The sequence below is a fragment of the Sciurus carolinensis genome, chromosome 7, assembly GCF_902686445.1.
Source record: "Sciurus carolinensis chromosome 7, mSciCar1.2, whole genome shotgun sequence".
Taxonomy (NCBI): Eukaryota; Metazoa; Chordata; class Mammalia; order Rodentia; family Sciuridae; genus Sciurus; species Sciurus carolinensis.
Genome location: NC_062219.1, coordinates 84942906 through 84961389, shown reverse-complemented (window position 1 = coordinate 84961389; position 18484 = coordinate 84942906). Strand labels below are relative to the sequence as shown.

Genomic DNA, 18484 nt, shown 5'->3' with positions numbered 1-18484 from the left:
CAGCATTGCCCTAAAGTTCCTTGGTTTCTTGGCTCTTTAGAGAAGGAACCAAATTCCAAGGGAAAACCTGTAAAGGTTGTAAATTGAGTGATCTTAATGTATTGCTTCCTTTATTTCCTCATTTCCACTTTGTTTCAAAGCAGTTCTTTTACATGTTTTCTGTATTGGGTGTTTACATAAAATTCACTTCAAGAAATGTCCCATGCCAGATGCAGTGAACTCAAGTGACTGAAAAAAATCTGGGCTTGGCAACATATACCAGCTACTCAGGAAACTGAGGCAGGAGGATTTCAAGTTTGAGACCAGCCTGGGAAGTTTTGCCTGACACTGTCTCAAAATAAAATGAAAAAAATGGCTGGGGATGTATCTCAGTGTTTGAGTACTTGCCTACTTGCCTAACATCTGTGAGATCCTAGGTTCAATATCTAGCACTACTGAGTGTTTGTGTGTCTTGGGCGGGGGAGTGGTACTCTTGCAGGGATATTAAGTGTGAAAAGCATGATTTGGAAGGAATTCAATTATCAGGTTTACTCAAATGACTTTTAAAGTTACTTCCAAATTTGACTTTGTCTGTGTGTGTGTGTGTGTGTGTGTGTGTGTGTGCTCTTATAATGCCATGCTTTTCATTCTGATAGCATTTAGTGTGGTGTTAGGAAGTTCTCCTTGGTGCCAGTCTTTCTTCATCAAAATGTAATATTCTTAAGAAGATAGGCCTAGCATCTGGTATGTGCAACATCTGATACTTTTGTATCATGTTTATATAGTCCAGTTGAACAGTTCAAATTCTAAGGAGTAACAGGGTAAATAAATTACCAAACTTTAAAGTTTGAATTAAACACTATTTCTTTCACATTTAAAAAAAGTCAAAAGGAAGATTATTCCTCTGAATAATTTTTATTTGTTCGTCATATAAAGTGAAATGTAAATTAAAGTTAAAATGATTTTTCAAGCCTAAGGTTCTTTTCATCAGTAGGAGATTTTTAAATTAATTTTAGATGATTCCTTTAGTTTTTTCCTTGTAGCTTTCTCTGTAGCCCTGTTTATCTGTGCCTGTTCACATATGACCCTTGTTAACTATTTATTCTTCACGTTGAATATGTTCAGGTACATTTTGACTTTGGTTATCTGGTATTTTTTTCACAATATGTTGCCATAAGGAATTTTCATTGGTACAGTCTTTTTTTGCAGGGTTCCCTTGAAAGTAGAGCAAGCAAACAACGCTCGTGATGCCCTGGCAAAGACTGTCTACAGCCATCTTTTTGATCATGTGGTAAATAGAGTAAATCAGTGTTTTCCTTTTGAAACTTCATCCTGTTTTATTGGAGTCCTAGATATTGCTGGTTTTGGTAAGTTCAATTCTTTCGTGAGTTTATTTATGTTTGGTATATGAAATATATATTTAAAAAAACTTTATCTTCTTTAATACCTTTCATTTGATGTATTTTCAGTTGTATGTTCAAACTTGCATTTTATAATATGACTTGTATAGAAAGTTGGCAGTTATTAATAAAGGTAAAGATTCTTTAAGTCTTAATGACAAAATTAAAACATGTTGACTGAAACTATCATAGTTTAAATGTCTTTATAAACTTAAATGAATACAACTAAAATAAAGATAAAAACTCTTCAGTACTACTAATTCTAATAATATAACTAATATAGGTAATAAATATAAAGATAATAAAGTTACTAAAACAATGTTCGAACATGTGGAGCTGAGTAAACATTGACCTGAGATATAGGTTAACCTCATGACTGTGTAAAAATTCATTGGTAGTGTTAATTGTCAACAAATAGCAATTTCCAGTTCATTTTCCATCAAATGAATAAGATAACAAGGTAAGTTATTGTGAATCACTGTGGAGTGGTTCAACCAGAAATTAAATGGGTCACTGAATACAATCCGAATACTGATGTGTTCTGAATGACTGTGTTATTAAAATCTTGCAGTAAATTTGATGAGTTTTGTACTGGCTCTATTGATATCAGGTGTTTCTTCTGGCTTAAGGGAGAGGTCTGTTTCTCCTTGTGATTTGTTTGCTTTTGCCAACAGATGATAAGCATTTATATTTTGAGAGACTCAGAGTTTTGCTTTTGTTTTTATAGTATGTGATAGGTATTTTAAAATTTATAATAAATCATTACCTTTTGTTCACAGATAGATAATCCCCCATCACTGACTTAAGATTTCACAATCTTTGCCCATTTTTTTGTATGCTGGTTTATACCAGTTTTAGCATAATATACACACACAGAATCATAATATTTTAGAACCCTGTGGATCTTAGATATTATGTAATATTTCTTAATTTTAGAAGTGAATTAGTATTCATAGCATTTTTAAATTTTTTTATTTTTTAATTTATTTGTATTGTAAACAAATGGGATACATCTTGTTTCTCTGTTTGTACATGAAGTAGAGGTATGCCATTTTTGTAATCATACATTTACCTAGGGTAATAGTTTTTGATTCATTTTGTTAATTTTTTTCCTTCCCCCCACCCTCCCACCCCTCTTTTCCCTCTATACAGTCCCTCCTTCCTCCATTCTTGCCCTCCTCCCACCCTCGTAGCATTTTTGATAACTGTAATTTTAAACTACAGTTTAAACAGAAAAAAAATCTTTTAAAGCACTGTATTTTATGTCATTTTTGAGCTTTCATTAGATTGCTTAAATACCTGTGCTCTAAAAATTGTTACAAATGACTTACATTTTGTTATTTTACTATATAATTTATTTCATCTGCCAAACAATATTTTGTCAATTAGAGCAAGTTGTTTTTAATTTTTAATTATAGTGCCTAATATAATTTTTCTTGAAATAAGATGACAATTGAATATATTTTTAAAGCCTAATTTTAAATTGATCTATTGATACAATAATGTTTTATTTTATGGAATAAAATTTATATGAAGTTGAACTGATGATGATTTTTGGTGCTGGCTCTTAATTTTCAGAGTACTTTGAACATAACAGTTTTGAACAATTTTGCATCAACTACTGTAATGAAAAACTTCAACAGTTTTTTAACGAAAGAATTCTGAAGGAGGTAATTATCATTACAATTTAATTTTAAGATCTGTATTAAGCTATTTTAAATTTCAAGGAAGAGAGACATGCTAGAGTTCCCCAATTGATGGGGTATAATGAAAGGTGGTCCTGGAATTAGGGAAACCCAGCAGATGTTATGGTTCAACCAAGGTTTAGGGACTGATAAAAATGAATAGGTACTTCTTCAGAAGTTCTGCTTGTTTTGTTTTGCCCCCCCCCCCACACACTTTTCTGACTATGACTGTCTCTAATTCTTTCACTGCTAAACAACTTTCTCTCATCCCTGACCGTGGCCTTTCTTGCCCTTTTCCCCAAGCTTCTGTTTGCTCTATTGCTTGCTTACTTTCGATCTGTAGGTAGTAGCAAAGGCACCAGGTCAGTAGATTCCATACATCCATTTGCTTCTAGACAATACTTTTCTTGCCCTGCTAACTTGTGGACTGCTAGTTGCGTATGAATGACCTGCCTTTGGTCAGCCACCATCTCGGTCCAGTTAAGGAACTTCCTGCCATTGCTTATAGTAAATAACTGTGAGCATAGGAGACACTCAGAATACCACAACTAGGAAAGTTTCTATATAATTCTTTAGAGTGCAGTAAAAATAAAGGTAGGTTTGGAATAGTTGTAATGTGATTAGTTTCATTATTTTTTCCTTTAAATTTGAATTCTGTATTTTCTACCAAAACCCTTGATATTCCTTCCTTTGTACTAGTTGAGATATGTTTTACTGAAAAAGATAAAGGGACGGAGAGGTCATGTAGTCTCATCCTTTATTTTACAAATGAAAAACCAATTCCCAGAGCATGTTAGTAATTTCTACAGACTTGAGCCTACTTTCTTGACTGCTGGCCCACAACCCTCTACTTTCGTATATTAACACTTGTATTTTCTGAGTTCTGTCTTCTACTGTATTTGGGCTGGAGTGTGCAATATTTTCTTTCCTACTGCCATCTCATTTATCCTTTCCCACAATTTTATTGTATTTTTGTCTCTGTGGGATTCCATTTCACACATTCCAATTTTTGCATATGTTACTTATATGTTGTAGTTAAATCAGTTTTGACCATAAACAGACAGATGAGACAGGTAATTGTAAGATAGCTCTGAAAATGTTTATCCAACTGCATTAGTTTTTCCATTACCATGTGAAATATTACGTGCCTCTCATTTAATATATCCTAATCCATCCTTCCATTCCACCCAACAGGAAGCTTTATTTAGAAATAGGATCTGTATAAAGAGGAGACACTGTCTTGATTTATGTTTACTTTTATAATAATCCTCTAATATAATGTGAATTTCAAATTCAGATTGAGTTCAAGTGGACAGTGCCTTCTAGAATATCAGAAAGCATTTCTAGACTAACTCAAGAATGGAAATATTTAAATAATTGAGGAAAAATTTTAGTTAGAACATATAAACTTATTGTATAGCATACCTTTAAAATTTTTTATTTTCAAAATGATACTAAATTTATATCTAGGAACTCAGTTTTTGTTTGTATATTATTCTTCCAAATTTTTTTTTCTACCTTGTATATATTATATTCCTGTATAGGTACTTAGAATTAGTTTCCAGTTAATTGTTATTTCCTTTAATGCTAGTCTGCAAATGTTCAAAATTTATTTTGTCTTAGCTGATATTATGGTACATGCCTGTAATCACAATTGCTTAGGAGGCTGAGGCAGGAAAATCACAAGTCCAAGGTCAACCTCACCAACATAGTGAGACCCTGTCTCAAAATAAAATTAAAAGGACTTGGAATATAGCTCAGTAGTAAGATCTCACCCCTTAGGTCAATCCTCAGTACTCCCCTCCACCCCCCAAAAAAAAAAAAAAAAGTTCTGTCTTTGGGAAATCATTTAAGGTTATAATAGTTGGTTTAAACTTTTACATTTTCATTAGTATTATTATTGGAAATGACACAAAAATTGGCAATATTTGTTTATGTATCTATGATTATTTCATTTCTAGGAGCAAGAACTCTATCAAAAAGAAGGTTTAGGTGTTAATGAAGTACATTATGTGGATAATCAGGACTGTATAGGTATGTGTTTTTTATTCTATTTTTGGGAAATCTGGGACAATGTAGCAAGTGCATTTAGCAGTCACTTTTCTGTGCTCTGTTATTTACATTAGTAACCATGGAACTTGAAACTAGTATTTGAGGAAAATTTATATATTTTTAAAAATATGTATATTTTTTACTTGTCGATGGACCTATTTTTCAATTTTTAAATATTTTTTGTAGTTGTAGATAGATAGCATGCCTTTATTTTATTGTTTATTTTTATGTGGTCCTAAGGATTGAACCCAGCACCTCACACATGCTAGGTAAGTGCTGTACCACTGAGCTATAACCCCATCCCCTCTATGGATGTTTATTTGTTTTTATGTGATGCTGAGAATCGAACCCAGTACCTCACACATGCTAGGCAAGTGCTCTGCCACTCAGCTACAACCCTAGCCCAGAAGATTACTTCTTTAGGCTTGCAAGTTATTTTTCCTACCAAGACATCAGATTCAGCTTCACTGAAACTTTTTCTAAAATCTCTTCTATTTATTGTGATTCTCTTTAAAAAGCCTAGAGTGTGCACCAATTAGGAGGAGACTCAGTTGCTTAGGCAGCAAATGGATTTATTGTCTCATATGACAAAATGCATAATTAGGCTAGGCTCCAGGTGAGATTTGTCAGAGATTCCCTTGGTTCTATTTCTCCTCTGTGCACCCTGTGAGAGTTCATCCATAGACCTGTGTAGCAGAAGGGTCTCTGTTTTCCTTGTCTTTTTTTTTTTTTTTTTTTTTTAAGCAATAAAGAAACCTTCCCCTGTAAGTCCTCCAGCTAGCTTTCAGTTCTCTTTTTTTTCTACCCCATCTCTAAAATCAGCTGTTGGGCAAGTCTTGTTTTGAAAACCCTTTTTGACATCTGGTTAATAACTCATGTGCTAGACTTGGACAACATGGAATAGTAATAATGATGACATTACTTTATATTAAATGACTTTTTAAAGAACTTGCACATGCTACCTGGTCTACTCAGAATTCCCTTAACATGCTCTCTTTCCCCGCTCTGGGCCTTTGACTGTGTCCTTTGCTGTCTGCCTGGAATTTACCTCCTTTCATTTGTCTTTCAGCCCACCTCTGCCTTCTTCTACATCTTTCAGAATATTCTCATTACAGCATTTCCCTTCTTTACAACTACTAATTACCCAAGAAGCATCACATTTTGATCAAGGCAGTTAGAATCTTGATTTCACTTCTTGTGTCCTGGAGCTCTGTCCCATTCAACAATTTTTATATACTTAAGTAGATTACATTTTATAGTTATTTTGGACAGGCAGAAAAATTTCAAACAACATGAAGGAAGTGAGCTGTTACTGAAAAGTTTTGCTTGAAAGCATTAAATCAGTTTTTTTTTTTTCTTTCTAAAAGTAGTATTGAAAGCTCTATATTCAAAGGCTTCTGTAGTTTTAACTTCATTTTGAGTATAGGTGTCATCTGGAAAAGAGAGAATTTCTGGTTCCTTCACCTCTTATTCTTGTTTACAGTGGAATGTTTATTACATTTTTTCATTTTCTTTATTGAGTTATTTCCTAAAACCTATATTAAAACTATGATGTGACCATCTAACAGATAACCAGATTTGAAAATACAGTCCATCTGTTCTCAATATTCTTTGATAGAATACTTCCAGAATCATCTGTTCCATTGTTTCCAACCAGTCCTTGAAATTGTGATCTGTAAATTTTTCATATTATCTTTAAAGTGTTGTTTTTACACTGTGTTTCATTTTTTGAAATAGATTTAATTGAAGCAAAATTAGTGGGAATACTGGATATTTTGGATGAAGAGAATCGCCTTCCCCAGCCAAGTGACCAGCATTTTACATCAGCAGTTCACCAGAAGCACAAGGACCATTTCCGACTCACTGTGAGTTTTCCATTCTGAAGTTGAGACTCTGGTGGGAAGAGAAATCTTTAAAAAGGTGCACTGGATAGCAGATACTATTAGATCATTAGAATCATAAGTTATATAATGTTTGAAGTAACTCCCTTTTATCTGGGATAGCACCTTATATCCAGTATAGTATAGATAGATATTTAACTTATATATATATATATTTCTTGATGATATTGTTTTATATGATCAAGAATCTTTTCTGTGACTGGAAAGTACATTCTACCTATTTCATATATACAAAGAAATTTCATGTTTTTCCTTCTGAACAAGTAACCATCATTTGTTTTGTTTTGAATCATATGACCTTGATCATGACCTGGAGTCACAAGAAACCATCTATCTGAACATTTGTCAGATCAGCAGTGAAGGGCAAGGCTTAGAACTCTGGTAAAAGCAATTCACAATAGTGATCAGCCAATTAATTTTTCTTTCTTTCCTGGGGAGTTTTGAAAAGAAAGAGCACTCAGCAAGGGAAATGGGAGCAGAAGCGGTAGAAGGATTAGGTGGCAAAAAGGGGAAAAGAGACCCAAAGAGCAGTAGATGCAAATGAGACTGCACTTTTAAAGGCCTGGTTCCTGAATTGCTGTTGGGTCATAGAACTGTGCTTGAATCCTTGGGGCAGTGAAAAGTAGAGCCATTCTCCACGAGGCATGACTCCAGGAGGCATGACTCCACGAGGCTGTGGAAGTATTTCCTGTGTTTATCTAATTCTGTATTTGTCTTTTCACTCACCCATCATCATCTGAGATAATACAAGCTCAATTCCATCCTTGGGTCTGGAATGCCTGGTTAGTACAGAGAAATGCAGATGTCAGTTTTAACCACAAAGATGAGGTGCTACATCATCTTATAGATAACAACAGTAACAATACCCTGCAAAAAAAAAAAGACGACAAAGGAAAGTGAAGGGAAGGGGCTCAGAGTTGCTTAGTGGAATTAGAGTACTAAAAGTTAAATGCCTCCCATACTGTTTATTGTTTTGAGATTGTAACATAGTATAATGGTCATTGCTTTGATAGGTTCAGGAGCTCAAGTAAATGGTAACAAGTGCTTTTGTTTTCTTTCATCATTAATAAAATCACAACGTATCCATGCTTCAAACATTTCATGGTACTCTATCATTAATATGTAAAAAAAAATTTTAAAACAATTTAAAATATTGACAAAAATCAGTGGCAAATATATTAAATGAATTTACTTGAAAAACTGATGTAATTTTGTTAACATTCTCTCGGACTTGGAATTTCAGAAGTATCTGCTTCATTTACCATGGAGTGCTTCTGTATCCTAAATATGTCTTGTAACATGGCACCTGTTTCTATTACTACGATGGAGACAGAAATAATATTATATGTATCCTTGACAAAAATTTGCTAAAATTGAAGATATGTATTTAGTCCCATTTATTTACAACTCACTGGACTTTGTTATGACCAGACTATGGATGCATGGATACATTTACCAAAAGTACTGATCACAGGCTCTACAAGGCATATAACTTGTAGGATAGTAAGCTTAGGTTTGACTACTCTTCTCAAAAGAGAACAAGAGCAAGGCAGTAAATCCTAATTTATATGTGTCATTATTTTGTTCTGTTTCTTTGGAACTAAATATAGTCAACATTTATGTAACATTTAGCATGTGTAGGGAATGTTTGAGTGCTTTTTTGGGCAGGGTAGGTATTAGAGATTAAACCTAGGGACCCTTTGCTACCGAGATACATCCCCAGCTTTTTTTATGTTTTGTTTTGAGACAGGGTCTTGCTAAGTTGCTGAGGCTGGCCTCAAACTTGTGATCCTCCTACCTTAGCTTCCCAAGCTTCTGGGATTACAGGAGTGCATCACTGTGCCCTCTTTGAGTGTTTTTGCTTGAATTATTTCATTTAGTCCTATTAGTCTATTTGTGCTACAGATGAGTAGACAAACAGAGAGAAGTTAAGTGATAAGCTCACATGCATGTGAGGAAGTGGTAAATTTGAGAGCAGATGAGGCAGTTGGCTAACTTGTTTAGGTCTGTTGCTTTGTATGGAGAAAAGCCTGTGTTCTGTGAACTCTCAGACCTTGATTAAGCTTATAAGGGTCCCAGCTTAGTTTTATTTTTAAATGAGATTCTCTCCCTTTACTTTAGGTTATTTTAATGGGTCAGATGTGATCATGTATATGAAGGTGTTTTGGAAACTTGAAATGATTCAAATATCATACCATAATCAAATGGTACTACCTTAAAATAATTTAATTTTTTTTAAATAGGTTCATGCTTTTATGTAAACATGTTAGGATGTATGGTGGGAGAGTCCTTATACTGATCTCAGGTATTTACTTACCTGGCTGCATCTGGAAATCACCTGATTTGAATGCCATGAGCTTTGGTGGATCTGAAATGTTCTTTGGGTGATTCTAACAAGCACCAAAGTCAAGAACCACTGCTTTTGAAATATAGATTTACGCACTTAACTTTATAAAATGCCAACTATGTCTTCATGTACTTCTAGATAATGGGATTTTTTTGGCCTGTTTTTTTTTTTTTTTTTTTCTTATTTTTCTCATTTGTTGTTTTGGTCTTGTACCTATTTTTTTCCCCAAGAGATTAGCACCAAGAATTTGCTAGAATTCGCTGGTACTTTAAGTTATATTCAGATGTCAGAAAGCACGGTACTTGTGAAATTCCCTTTGTAATTTTAAGTATTTTATACCTCAAACATTGTCTAAAGGACAACTATGTAATGTATTTTTTATAATTTAATAACATATATGTATGTTTTTCAGATCCCTAGGAAGTCTAAACTGGCAGTGCATAGGAATCTGAGAGATGACGAAGGCTTCATTATCAGGCACTTTGCAGGGGCAGTGTGCTATGAGACAGTGAGTATAACATGTATAAGGAGAAAACCACTAGAGTGTACGATATGATAGCTTCTAGCTGGCTGTTTAAGTTTAAATAAGATTAAAAATTCAGTTCCTCAGTACATTAGCCACACTTTATGTGCTAAATATCCATATTGACTAGTGACTGTTTTGGAGTATAGATATAGAACATTTCTGTGTTCACAGAGGGTTCTATTAGTGCTGAGTTAAGGAAAATTTATCATAAGATGTACTAAAACATCCTATTTGATTTATTTTTCAGACCCAGTTTGTGGAGAAAAATAATGATGCTTTACATATGTCTCTTGAATCCTTAATATGTGAATCCAGGGACAAGTTTATACGGGAATTATTTGAATCATCTACAAATAACAACAAAGATACAAAACAAAAAGCAGGAAAACTTAGCTTCATCAGTGTGGGAAACAAGTTTAAGGTATTTGTGCTAAATAAATAATTTGAAATTTTTTGCTGTATTTAAAATAAAGTATTTTATATTCTAAAGTGAAATAATATAGATTATTGTCAAAAATCCCACAAGTGAGATCTAAGAGAACACCCTGCTTTGTTGATACATGTATGCAAAATATCAAAACATAGCCCTAGTCATTGAATATACAGAAATGCTTATAATTTTCTAAATGTGTTCTTGGTGCATAACATATCTGATTGCTGCTTCTAATGTTCTTGCTTCTGCATACTGTCTAGTTGACCTTCAATCCTTCTCTTTCCCATGTGTTTTCTGTTTCCTTCCTCATTCAGCAGTTTTGTTTTAGCTGGAGTAGTTCAGCTCGGGATGGCTAGAGAGGACTAGTTGAGTTGAGAAAGGAAAAGCAGGCACAGCCAGGGGCTTCAGGTAAATGATCGCCGTCATGGACTCCTATTTATAGAGTGGCTGCCATGTTAAAAAGAGCCAGTCTCAAGTTAATGATGCAGTTTATAATTCATTGCAGCATGTTTTCTCTCACAGTGGCATTGTGGGCATGCATCTTATACTAAAATTTAATTAAAGCTTTTGATAACTTTTGCAAAAGATAATTGCTCAGGTGTGGCAAACTCTTTAAGTTGGTTATTTAACAGTACAGAATATTTCATTTATTAATTTTGAATCAAATCAATGGAATACTACTAATTGGTTATAAAATTAGTAGGATAAAAATAATTTTAAAGCACTTATAGTACAAGTTTAATGGTCAAGGAACTATAATGTATAGAACAAAGATATAGAATAAGTTTCTCTCTTACACATCTCCACATAGTAAAGTTATGTTTGAAACAAAACTCCATATTTGCCTTCTGAAATATGTACCTTAAGTATTAAAAATGATGTAATTAGAAATAATATTTAATTATCAGAAACCATGGTACTAAGTTTAGTATAAATTTTGAATCCTTTTGTGGATTGAAATGGGCTCTGAATAATTATTTGAGAAAATCATATTATAAAAACTAGGTTTTTAAAAAAAAATCTTAAACATAAACATAAGAAAAATTCATAATACATTTTTAGATAACCAACTAAAAATATTTGAATTTTATTATTATATTTATTAATTATAAGTTTCTATTTTACTCAGTAAGCATTGTTTTATTTGAATATTATTTTATTCCTGATTGAACATTTGACAATAGATTAGTGTAAAAATAGTATGTTAGTGGAGTGTGCCCATAGTTTTTAGCTGCTCAGAAGACTAAGGCATGAGAATTGCTTAACCCAGAAATTCAGGGGCCAGACTAGGCAACATAGCAACCCCCCATCTCAAAAAAAAATTTTTTTAAAAAGAGGACATTTTCTGCTATGAAGTGGATATCATTGGGGCTGGGGATAGTGCTTGCCTCACATGCACAAGGCCCTGGATTCAATCCCTAGCACCACCAAAAAAAAAAAAAAAAAAAAAGGGATATCATTCATTGAGTTTTTTCTTACTATAGTTCTGCTGGTAAGAACATACTTGAAATTTTAGATAACATAAATATAACCAAAAACATTTTTAAAATTCTTATTTGGTTTAAATAATCTTTTATGTTGAACCTTTGAAATGCTTTAAAATTGTTTTTATAAGCCAGACATGATGACACATGCCTGTAATCCCAGTGACTCCAAGGCTGAGGCAGGAGGATTGCAAATTTAAAGCCAGCCTCAGCAACTTAGTGAGACCCTGTCTCAAAATAAAATAAAAAGGGAATGGGGATATGGCTCAGTGGTCAAGCACCCCCGAGATCAATCCCTGGTACAAAAAAAAAAAAAAAAATGTTTATATATATATATAATTCGTATTTTTGTGTTCACTGCTGAAAGCTCTGAGTGACATAACAAAAGATTTCACGTTTTTCTGAGATACTTTGACATGAAATTTTAATAATGTTTCTTAACTTTAAATATGGTTGGTAGCTCATTAAATTTGAGGCAGTAAGCCGATAAATACAAAAGAGTCTATATCTTAGTATTTCAGTTTTCCAACATTATAAGAACCAAAAGTTTTAATTGAAAAGTAATATTTTCAGATGATTGAAACATAACCCTTTTATTGTTAGGGTTTTACAAAAAGCATTTCTTTTTGATGGAAACATTCTTCTATTATAATATGAATATTTGCATTTTTTAAAATAAAAATAAAATATAAATGAACTACAAGTTGCCTAAGTCCATTTACCCATATGCCTTATGGTCCTTGACGACTGTTTTTGATAATTGACTTTCTTTTCTCTTTTCTCAGCTGCTGTTAGTTTATTCTCGTTATTTCTACTCTTCTGACTACCTCCTTTTGGGGGAGAACACCATGCTTAGTTTATGGATGAAGGAGTGTGGACTTTGTGAGGGCTGTTTTCTTTCCAAATTAGTGACTCTCATACTTGCTTTTCATTCACATGAGGGTCCTGATTGATTAAAGTTGTCACAACTCTGTCAAACAGATAAGTGGTGTATGACTGTATTTCTTTAATGACAAATTTATTTCATTTTAATAACATAAGCCTATGGTATATATGGTATAGTATAGCATCACAGGAGAATAAAATTTGATATCAGGCCTGTATTGGAATTATTTCTTTGTCATTACTAGTTCCAAGATCTTGGGCAAGTTATTTATCTTCCTAACCTCAATGCTGTACCTGAAAAGTGAGACTAATAATACATCCTTAATTAGGATTGTTGTGTTTTATCCTTAATTGGCTTAAACATGATAATGCTCACGAAAAGCTTTGAGCAGTTGAACAGTTCCTTCCTCATAGGAAAATCTAGTAAAGTGTACCTGTTATTTTTAATTACAGCTATGACCAAAATGTTAAGAATTAACATTATAATTTAATTTTTCTAAGTAGTATAATAAGCATCTCAGTATAAAAAACCAGATAAATATTTTACATAATTAATTTACTTTGCAGTGTAGTAAAGCAAATAAATAATTGTAAGGTACTGAATCACAGTAAAATATAATTAATATTATAAAAGCAGGAAAGCATAGTAATTTGTATTCATTGTCAATTATTTTTGAGAAAGTTGTCCCAAGTTTTTAAAAGTTCTTGAAATGTGAAATGTTTTAAAACAGTAAAGAGAATTTCTGTAGCTAGAATAGACAATTTTGTTTATGCTGTTTCTTGAAATATTCCTAATATATATCAATAATGAATATTTTAGATGTCCTTATTCATAAGAGCTTGTGACATAAACTATACCTAGTTTGCCACATACTAAAACACTGTATTATTGATCTCATATTGAATGCATCCCCAGTATTTTCATTAACTTCTTTCATTGCCTATATAATTTTTCCTCATTTCATCCTACCTGCCAATTTGTGTATTTTTAAAAAAGTGTTACTAATTTTCAGTCTTTAATTATACAAGGTCTGTGTAAGTAAGTCAAGTTATTGTCCTTGACATTTCATTACCCATTTTGCATGATGCTGTTAAAGAATTTGTGGGCCAGCAGGTTGTTAAATTGTAATGTGTTACATGTGAATGTTATTGCATGTTATTTTATTCTATTTTAACTCTAATGATTCATGTCACTGTGGTCTTTGGTTTTTGAAATAAACTGATTTCCTTTCTCTTGCAGACACAGTTAAATTTGCTTTTGGATAAACTTCGAAGTACTGTGAGTACATTTAAAAAGAAAACAAGTTTCTTTGAATGGTCCTTTAAAACTATTATTAGTAATTATCCAAGTAAGAACAATAACCCTGGAATAATTAAAAATTTATTTTATACCAAATTCCCTTCATTAAAAAAAATCAGTTTTTAAAATGATTATTATTTTGGTTAGTTTTTTTCTTAAGAGAGGTTAAATATGTATGTGAAGACAAATTATTTTAAAAATATATAGAACTCTGAGTATTATTAAATTAAGATTATCCTGTAGTTTCATGAAGGTGAAAATATTTTGTAATTATGGAGGAGAATGATTGATTTAAAAAATTTTTTTTATTTTTAGGATTGAAAATAAGGAATGTAATTTAACCTCATTTTATTACTCATTGTAGTAATGTTCTCCAGATATGCCAATATTGATGTGGAAAAATATGTACATGATATTTTTAATGTCCCTTTATAAAGGTGAATCTACAAGGAGCCTGTTTTTTTTATTTTTTTTGGCAGTACTTAGGATTGAATGCAGGTCTTTGTGCATGTTAGGCAAGTGCTATACCACTGAGCAACATCCCCAGCCCTTTTTATTTTTTATTTTGAGACAGGGTCTCACTAATTTGCCCAGGCTGGCCTCCAACCTGCAGTCTCCTGCTTCAGTCTTTGAGTGGCTAGAATTATAGGCATGCACCAACATGTCTGGCAATAGTCTGTTTTTTAACTACATATTTTAGTGATTCACCCTGATTTTTAAATGAAAAATAAAAAAACTTATCATAGAAAGATATTAGTATGTGGATTATATAAATGAAGCATGATTATAAACAAATCTACATAACTGAGTACTCTTTTTTCCTTTTCAAATACTAATCATTTTGAAAAACCAAACATTTATTTTGTCAGTGCTTACTATAGCTTAGCTTATTGTTAGACTTGGTTTTGGAATCATTCAGAAAATCTTTTCAATATCTTTAATTGGTTGGAAATATTTATCTCTTAAGGATCAAGCATGTTTATAAGTCAAGTCTGATGAAGAAGGTATTTTATTTCCCACATAGAGTGCTACTCTAAAATATTACTTCTGTGATGGAGACTGTTCTAAAATTATTTGTAGTGAGCATTGCCATTGATATGACTATTGTTTTGCAAGGTGACTACATTGAAGAGAAGCTGCTATTTTAATGTCTAGCATATTAGCTTCAGCACACAATCATTTCTTTGTGTACCTAATCAGTATTCTTTCTGCCTCATTCAGCATAATCTGATAACCAAATGAATGACTTTAAGGTTTTTATTTCAAGCTTCAAATGTTACTAGTATGCTAATAGATTTTTAAGTTCCTTAGTTCTTTTAAAGTTTCATGTGTTAACATTAACATGCTTTGAAAGTTTCTGGTATTCATAGAAATAGAAAAACAAGAATGCTATATGTATTATCTCAGAAGGTGCCTTTGTTCTCTTAGGGAGCAAGCTTTATTCGTTGCATCAAACCTAATTTAAAGATGACAAGCCATCACTTTGAAGGGGCTCAAATTCTGTCTCAACTTCAATGTTCAGGTATTTCCATATGTTCATAATCTGTGTCTCTGTGTCAGTAGTTGTAGCTCAAGTGCAGTTTAAAAGTAATTCACCATTATCTTAATTATTTTTAAGTGTAATAAAATTTTTGTCGTGTTTTCTTTGATTCTAAGAAAAGCATGGATGGCAAATTATTTGAGCAATATTTGAGTTATAGTTTATTGTGAAATGACAGCATTTTATATCATTATATCAGCAAAATTTTATAAAATCACTTTAATAGCAAACCTGAATCTCCCTTTTGTAGGCTGCTTTCCTGTAATCTTCTCAGTGTAGCAGCACTTCATTTCTCACTCCTTATATAGCTAGATTAGGAAGGGGGTTTTGGTGTCCTTGCTTCCCCTCTACCATTTGTGAAAAAATAAAAATAGAATGAAGCCCTTGGCCTCTGTGGCCCTTTTATGCATTTGATTAATTCTATCACTTCCCATCCCCTATTCCTGCATGTCTGACGTTGCCACGCCACAGAAGCCTCAGGCACCTGGCTCAGTTTTTCCTTTATCCCATGCCTGTCCTCCATCCCGTACTGCTTTTTTCTAAGGCATAAACCTTCTTTCCCTGTGTTTTGATCTAACTCAGTTCCCTGACACTTTCCTCAAACTTCTTGTGTCTCTAACTCATTTTACTCTTCTTGGAGGTAGATTTAACCTTGAAATAAGGTCACTGATATTTCAGGATCCTTCATTTAAATGAACCCTTTTCAAAGCCTGGTACTGAATTTTGTATTTTTATAGTAATTTGTAATTTTGTATTTTTTTCTTTATTTCTTTATTTTTATGTGGTGCTGAGGATCGAACCCTCGCCTCACATATGCTAGGCAAGCGCTCTACCACTGAAACACAACCTCAGCCCATGTATTTTTTTTCTTAAAAAACCCTCCCCCAATTACATAAGCTCCAGGCTTCCTAAATCTGGATTTACCTCTCACTGTCTCTTCTAGAACCTTAACCATTCTTAAATCCATTCTGCCCTTTCTCCTTGTCTGTCTGGGATTGGGAGGCAAGTCATGTTGACACCATTTAAATTCCTGATCAGTGACCATTTAGGGCTCTTAAACCTGTCCTGTCAAGTTTCCCTGGTTAGCTCGTTCTGTTTCTCTGTGGAACAAACTAGTCAGACCCACCCTGTTCTTAAATCTTTGAGCCTCTGCCAGCAGATGGCCTTATCTCTTTAATAAAATACTGTAGAACTTCATCTGTCTGCTACCAAGAACTTGTACCTATCTGAATACCCATCCTTCCTGTTAAGAAAGCAGAAATTGCCTCTCTTCTTAGTCAAGGCTTACAGTGCTTTGAAATCCATCCCTACTTACTATTGTAAGTAGTCATCTTGAAATACATATAATCGGCACTGAATACATATATGTATTATATGTATTGAACCATTCCCTTTGAAGATGAGTCTCTCTCTTTTCCCTTTATTAAATGTGCTTGAATGTGCTAAAATCACATCTGTGATTCACATTCCCTTCCAGCTACTCCCCATCTTTTTTCTTGTTGCGTGCAGTTGTTCCCTTTTTTCTCCCACAAATAGTCTGTTCTCAGTTTCTGCCTTCTACTCACTCTTTAACCTCAAGAGAGTTCAGCTTCTATCTTGATAAGGCCACCAGTGGTTGTCTTATTAAATCAGATATTCATTTTGCAGTCCTTAGTGGACTTCACAGAATCTGACTCTGACCAATCTCTTGTATATTTCTTTTCCTTGGTGTCTAAAACAGTAGATGTCCCTAGTTTTATTTGGAATTCTCTGGCCTTTCCCAATTCCTCTGCAGACTCATTTTCTTCTGTATGGAGGTTTTGAGCTTGTCCTATTTTCCTACTCATTTCATATCAACTCTGTCTTGTAGAGTTTTCCAGATAGAAATATTCTGTATCTGTGTTATCTAATATGATAGCCACTAGACACTTCTGCTGTTCAGCATTAGAAATGTGGCTAGTAGGACTTAAAGTTTAAATAAATTTTAAATTTTATTTAATTTTTAATATTTTAAAATTTAAATTGTCACATGTCTAGTGTACCTACAGAGCATGTGGCTAGTTTCTGCTATGTTGGAAAGCACAGGTTATCTATTTTCTAAGTCTTCCCGTAGCACCATTGATGTTTGTAGTTTGTGCCAGGCTAGCTCAGAGTCTGGTAAGGATGCAGAGTCAAGACCCCAGACTCCAGGAGTTGGGTGGAAACAGGCTTATGGTGAGCAGCCTGCAAACTCGTTTATTGCGGGAACAGCCATACATTTTATAGGTTTCTTGCCCAATCACAATGAGCCACGAGGGATCAGACCACCTGGTTCCTCTATAGGTTCCCTTAGTAACACTAGGTCAATTTGGGGCAGTTGTTTACTTTCCTAGGTAGGAGAAGTGGAATGCTCCTCCCTGCAAGTTTACACACTTGAGACATTCACTGCTGCCAGTCAAGAACTAGGATTTCTCCCAATAGATGTTACTTCCTAAATAACGCCCCTATTATTCTCTAGTTTAAGCTGTCACCATCTCTTTCCTGGCTTTTTGCTTTAGTTTCCTAAGTATTCTCTTCAAATCTACTCAGTCTCTTCTTCACATGCATCCTGAATTATTACTTCACAACTTAACTCTGATCATTATTTTTACTGCTTAAAATACTCTAATGGCAACTGGGTGTGGTGGTGCATTCCTGTAACCTCAGCTACTCTGGAGACTAAAGTAGGAGGATCACAAGTTCTAGACCAGCCTAGGCAACTTAGACCCTATTTTAAAATAAAAATTAAAAAGGACTGGGAGGGGGGCTGGGGAGATAGCTCAGTTGGTAGAGTGCTTGCCTTGTAAGCACAAGGCCCTGGGTTCCATCCCCAGCACCCAAAAAAAAAAGGACTGGGAGCATGACTTGGTGGTAGAGTGCTAGCCTGAGTGAGGCCTTGGATTCAGTTCCTTATACTGCCATTAAAAAAAGAAAAATAAAAAAGTTCTAATGGCT

General features: G+C 33.6%; 1 protein-coding gene across 1 annotated transcript in view; it reads left to right on the top strand.

The window, feature by feature from the left end:
• The window catches only part of Myo6 (myosin VI), a 132638-nt gene that overhangs the window by 82068 nt on the left and 32086 nt on the right, over window positions 1-18484 (top strand). The window contains exons 13-20 of the mRNA XM_047557838.1: window positions 1189-1346; window positions 2958-3049; window positions 5026-5098; window positions 6854-6981; window positions 9777-9872; window positions 10138-10311; window positions 13933-13971; window positions 15421-15514. Of these exons, the coding sequence (XP_047413794.1) occupies window positions 1189-1346; window positions 2958-3049; window positions 5026-5098; window positions 6854-6981; window positions 9777-9872; window positions 10138-10311; window positions 13933-13971; window positions 15421-15514 (854 nt within the window). The remainder of the gene's footprint in view (window positions 1-1188; window positions 1347-2957; window positions 3050-5025; window positions 5099-6853; window positions 6982-9776; window positions 9873-10137; window positions 10312-13932; window positions 13972-15420; window positions 15515-18484) is intronic.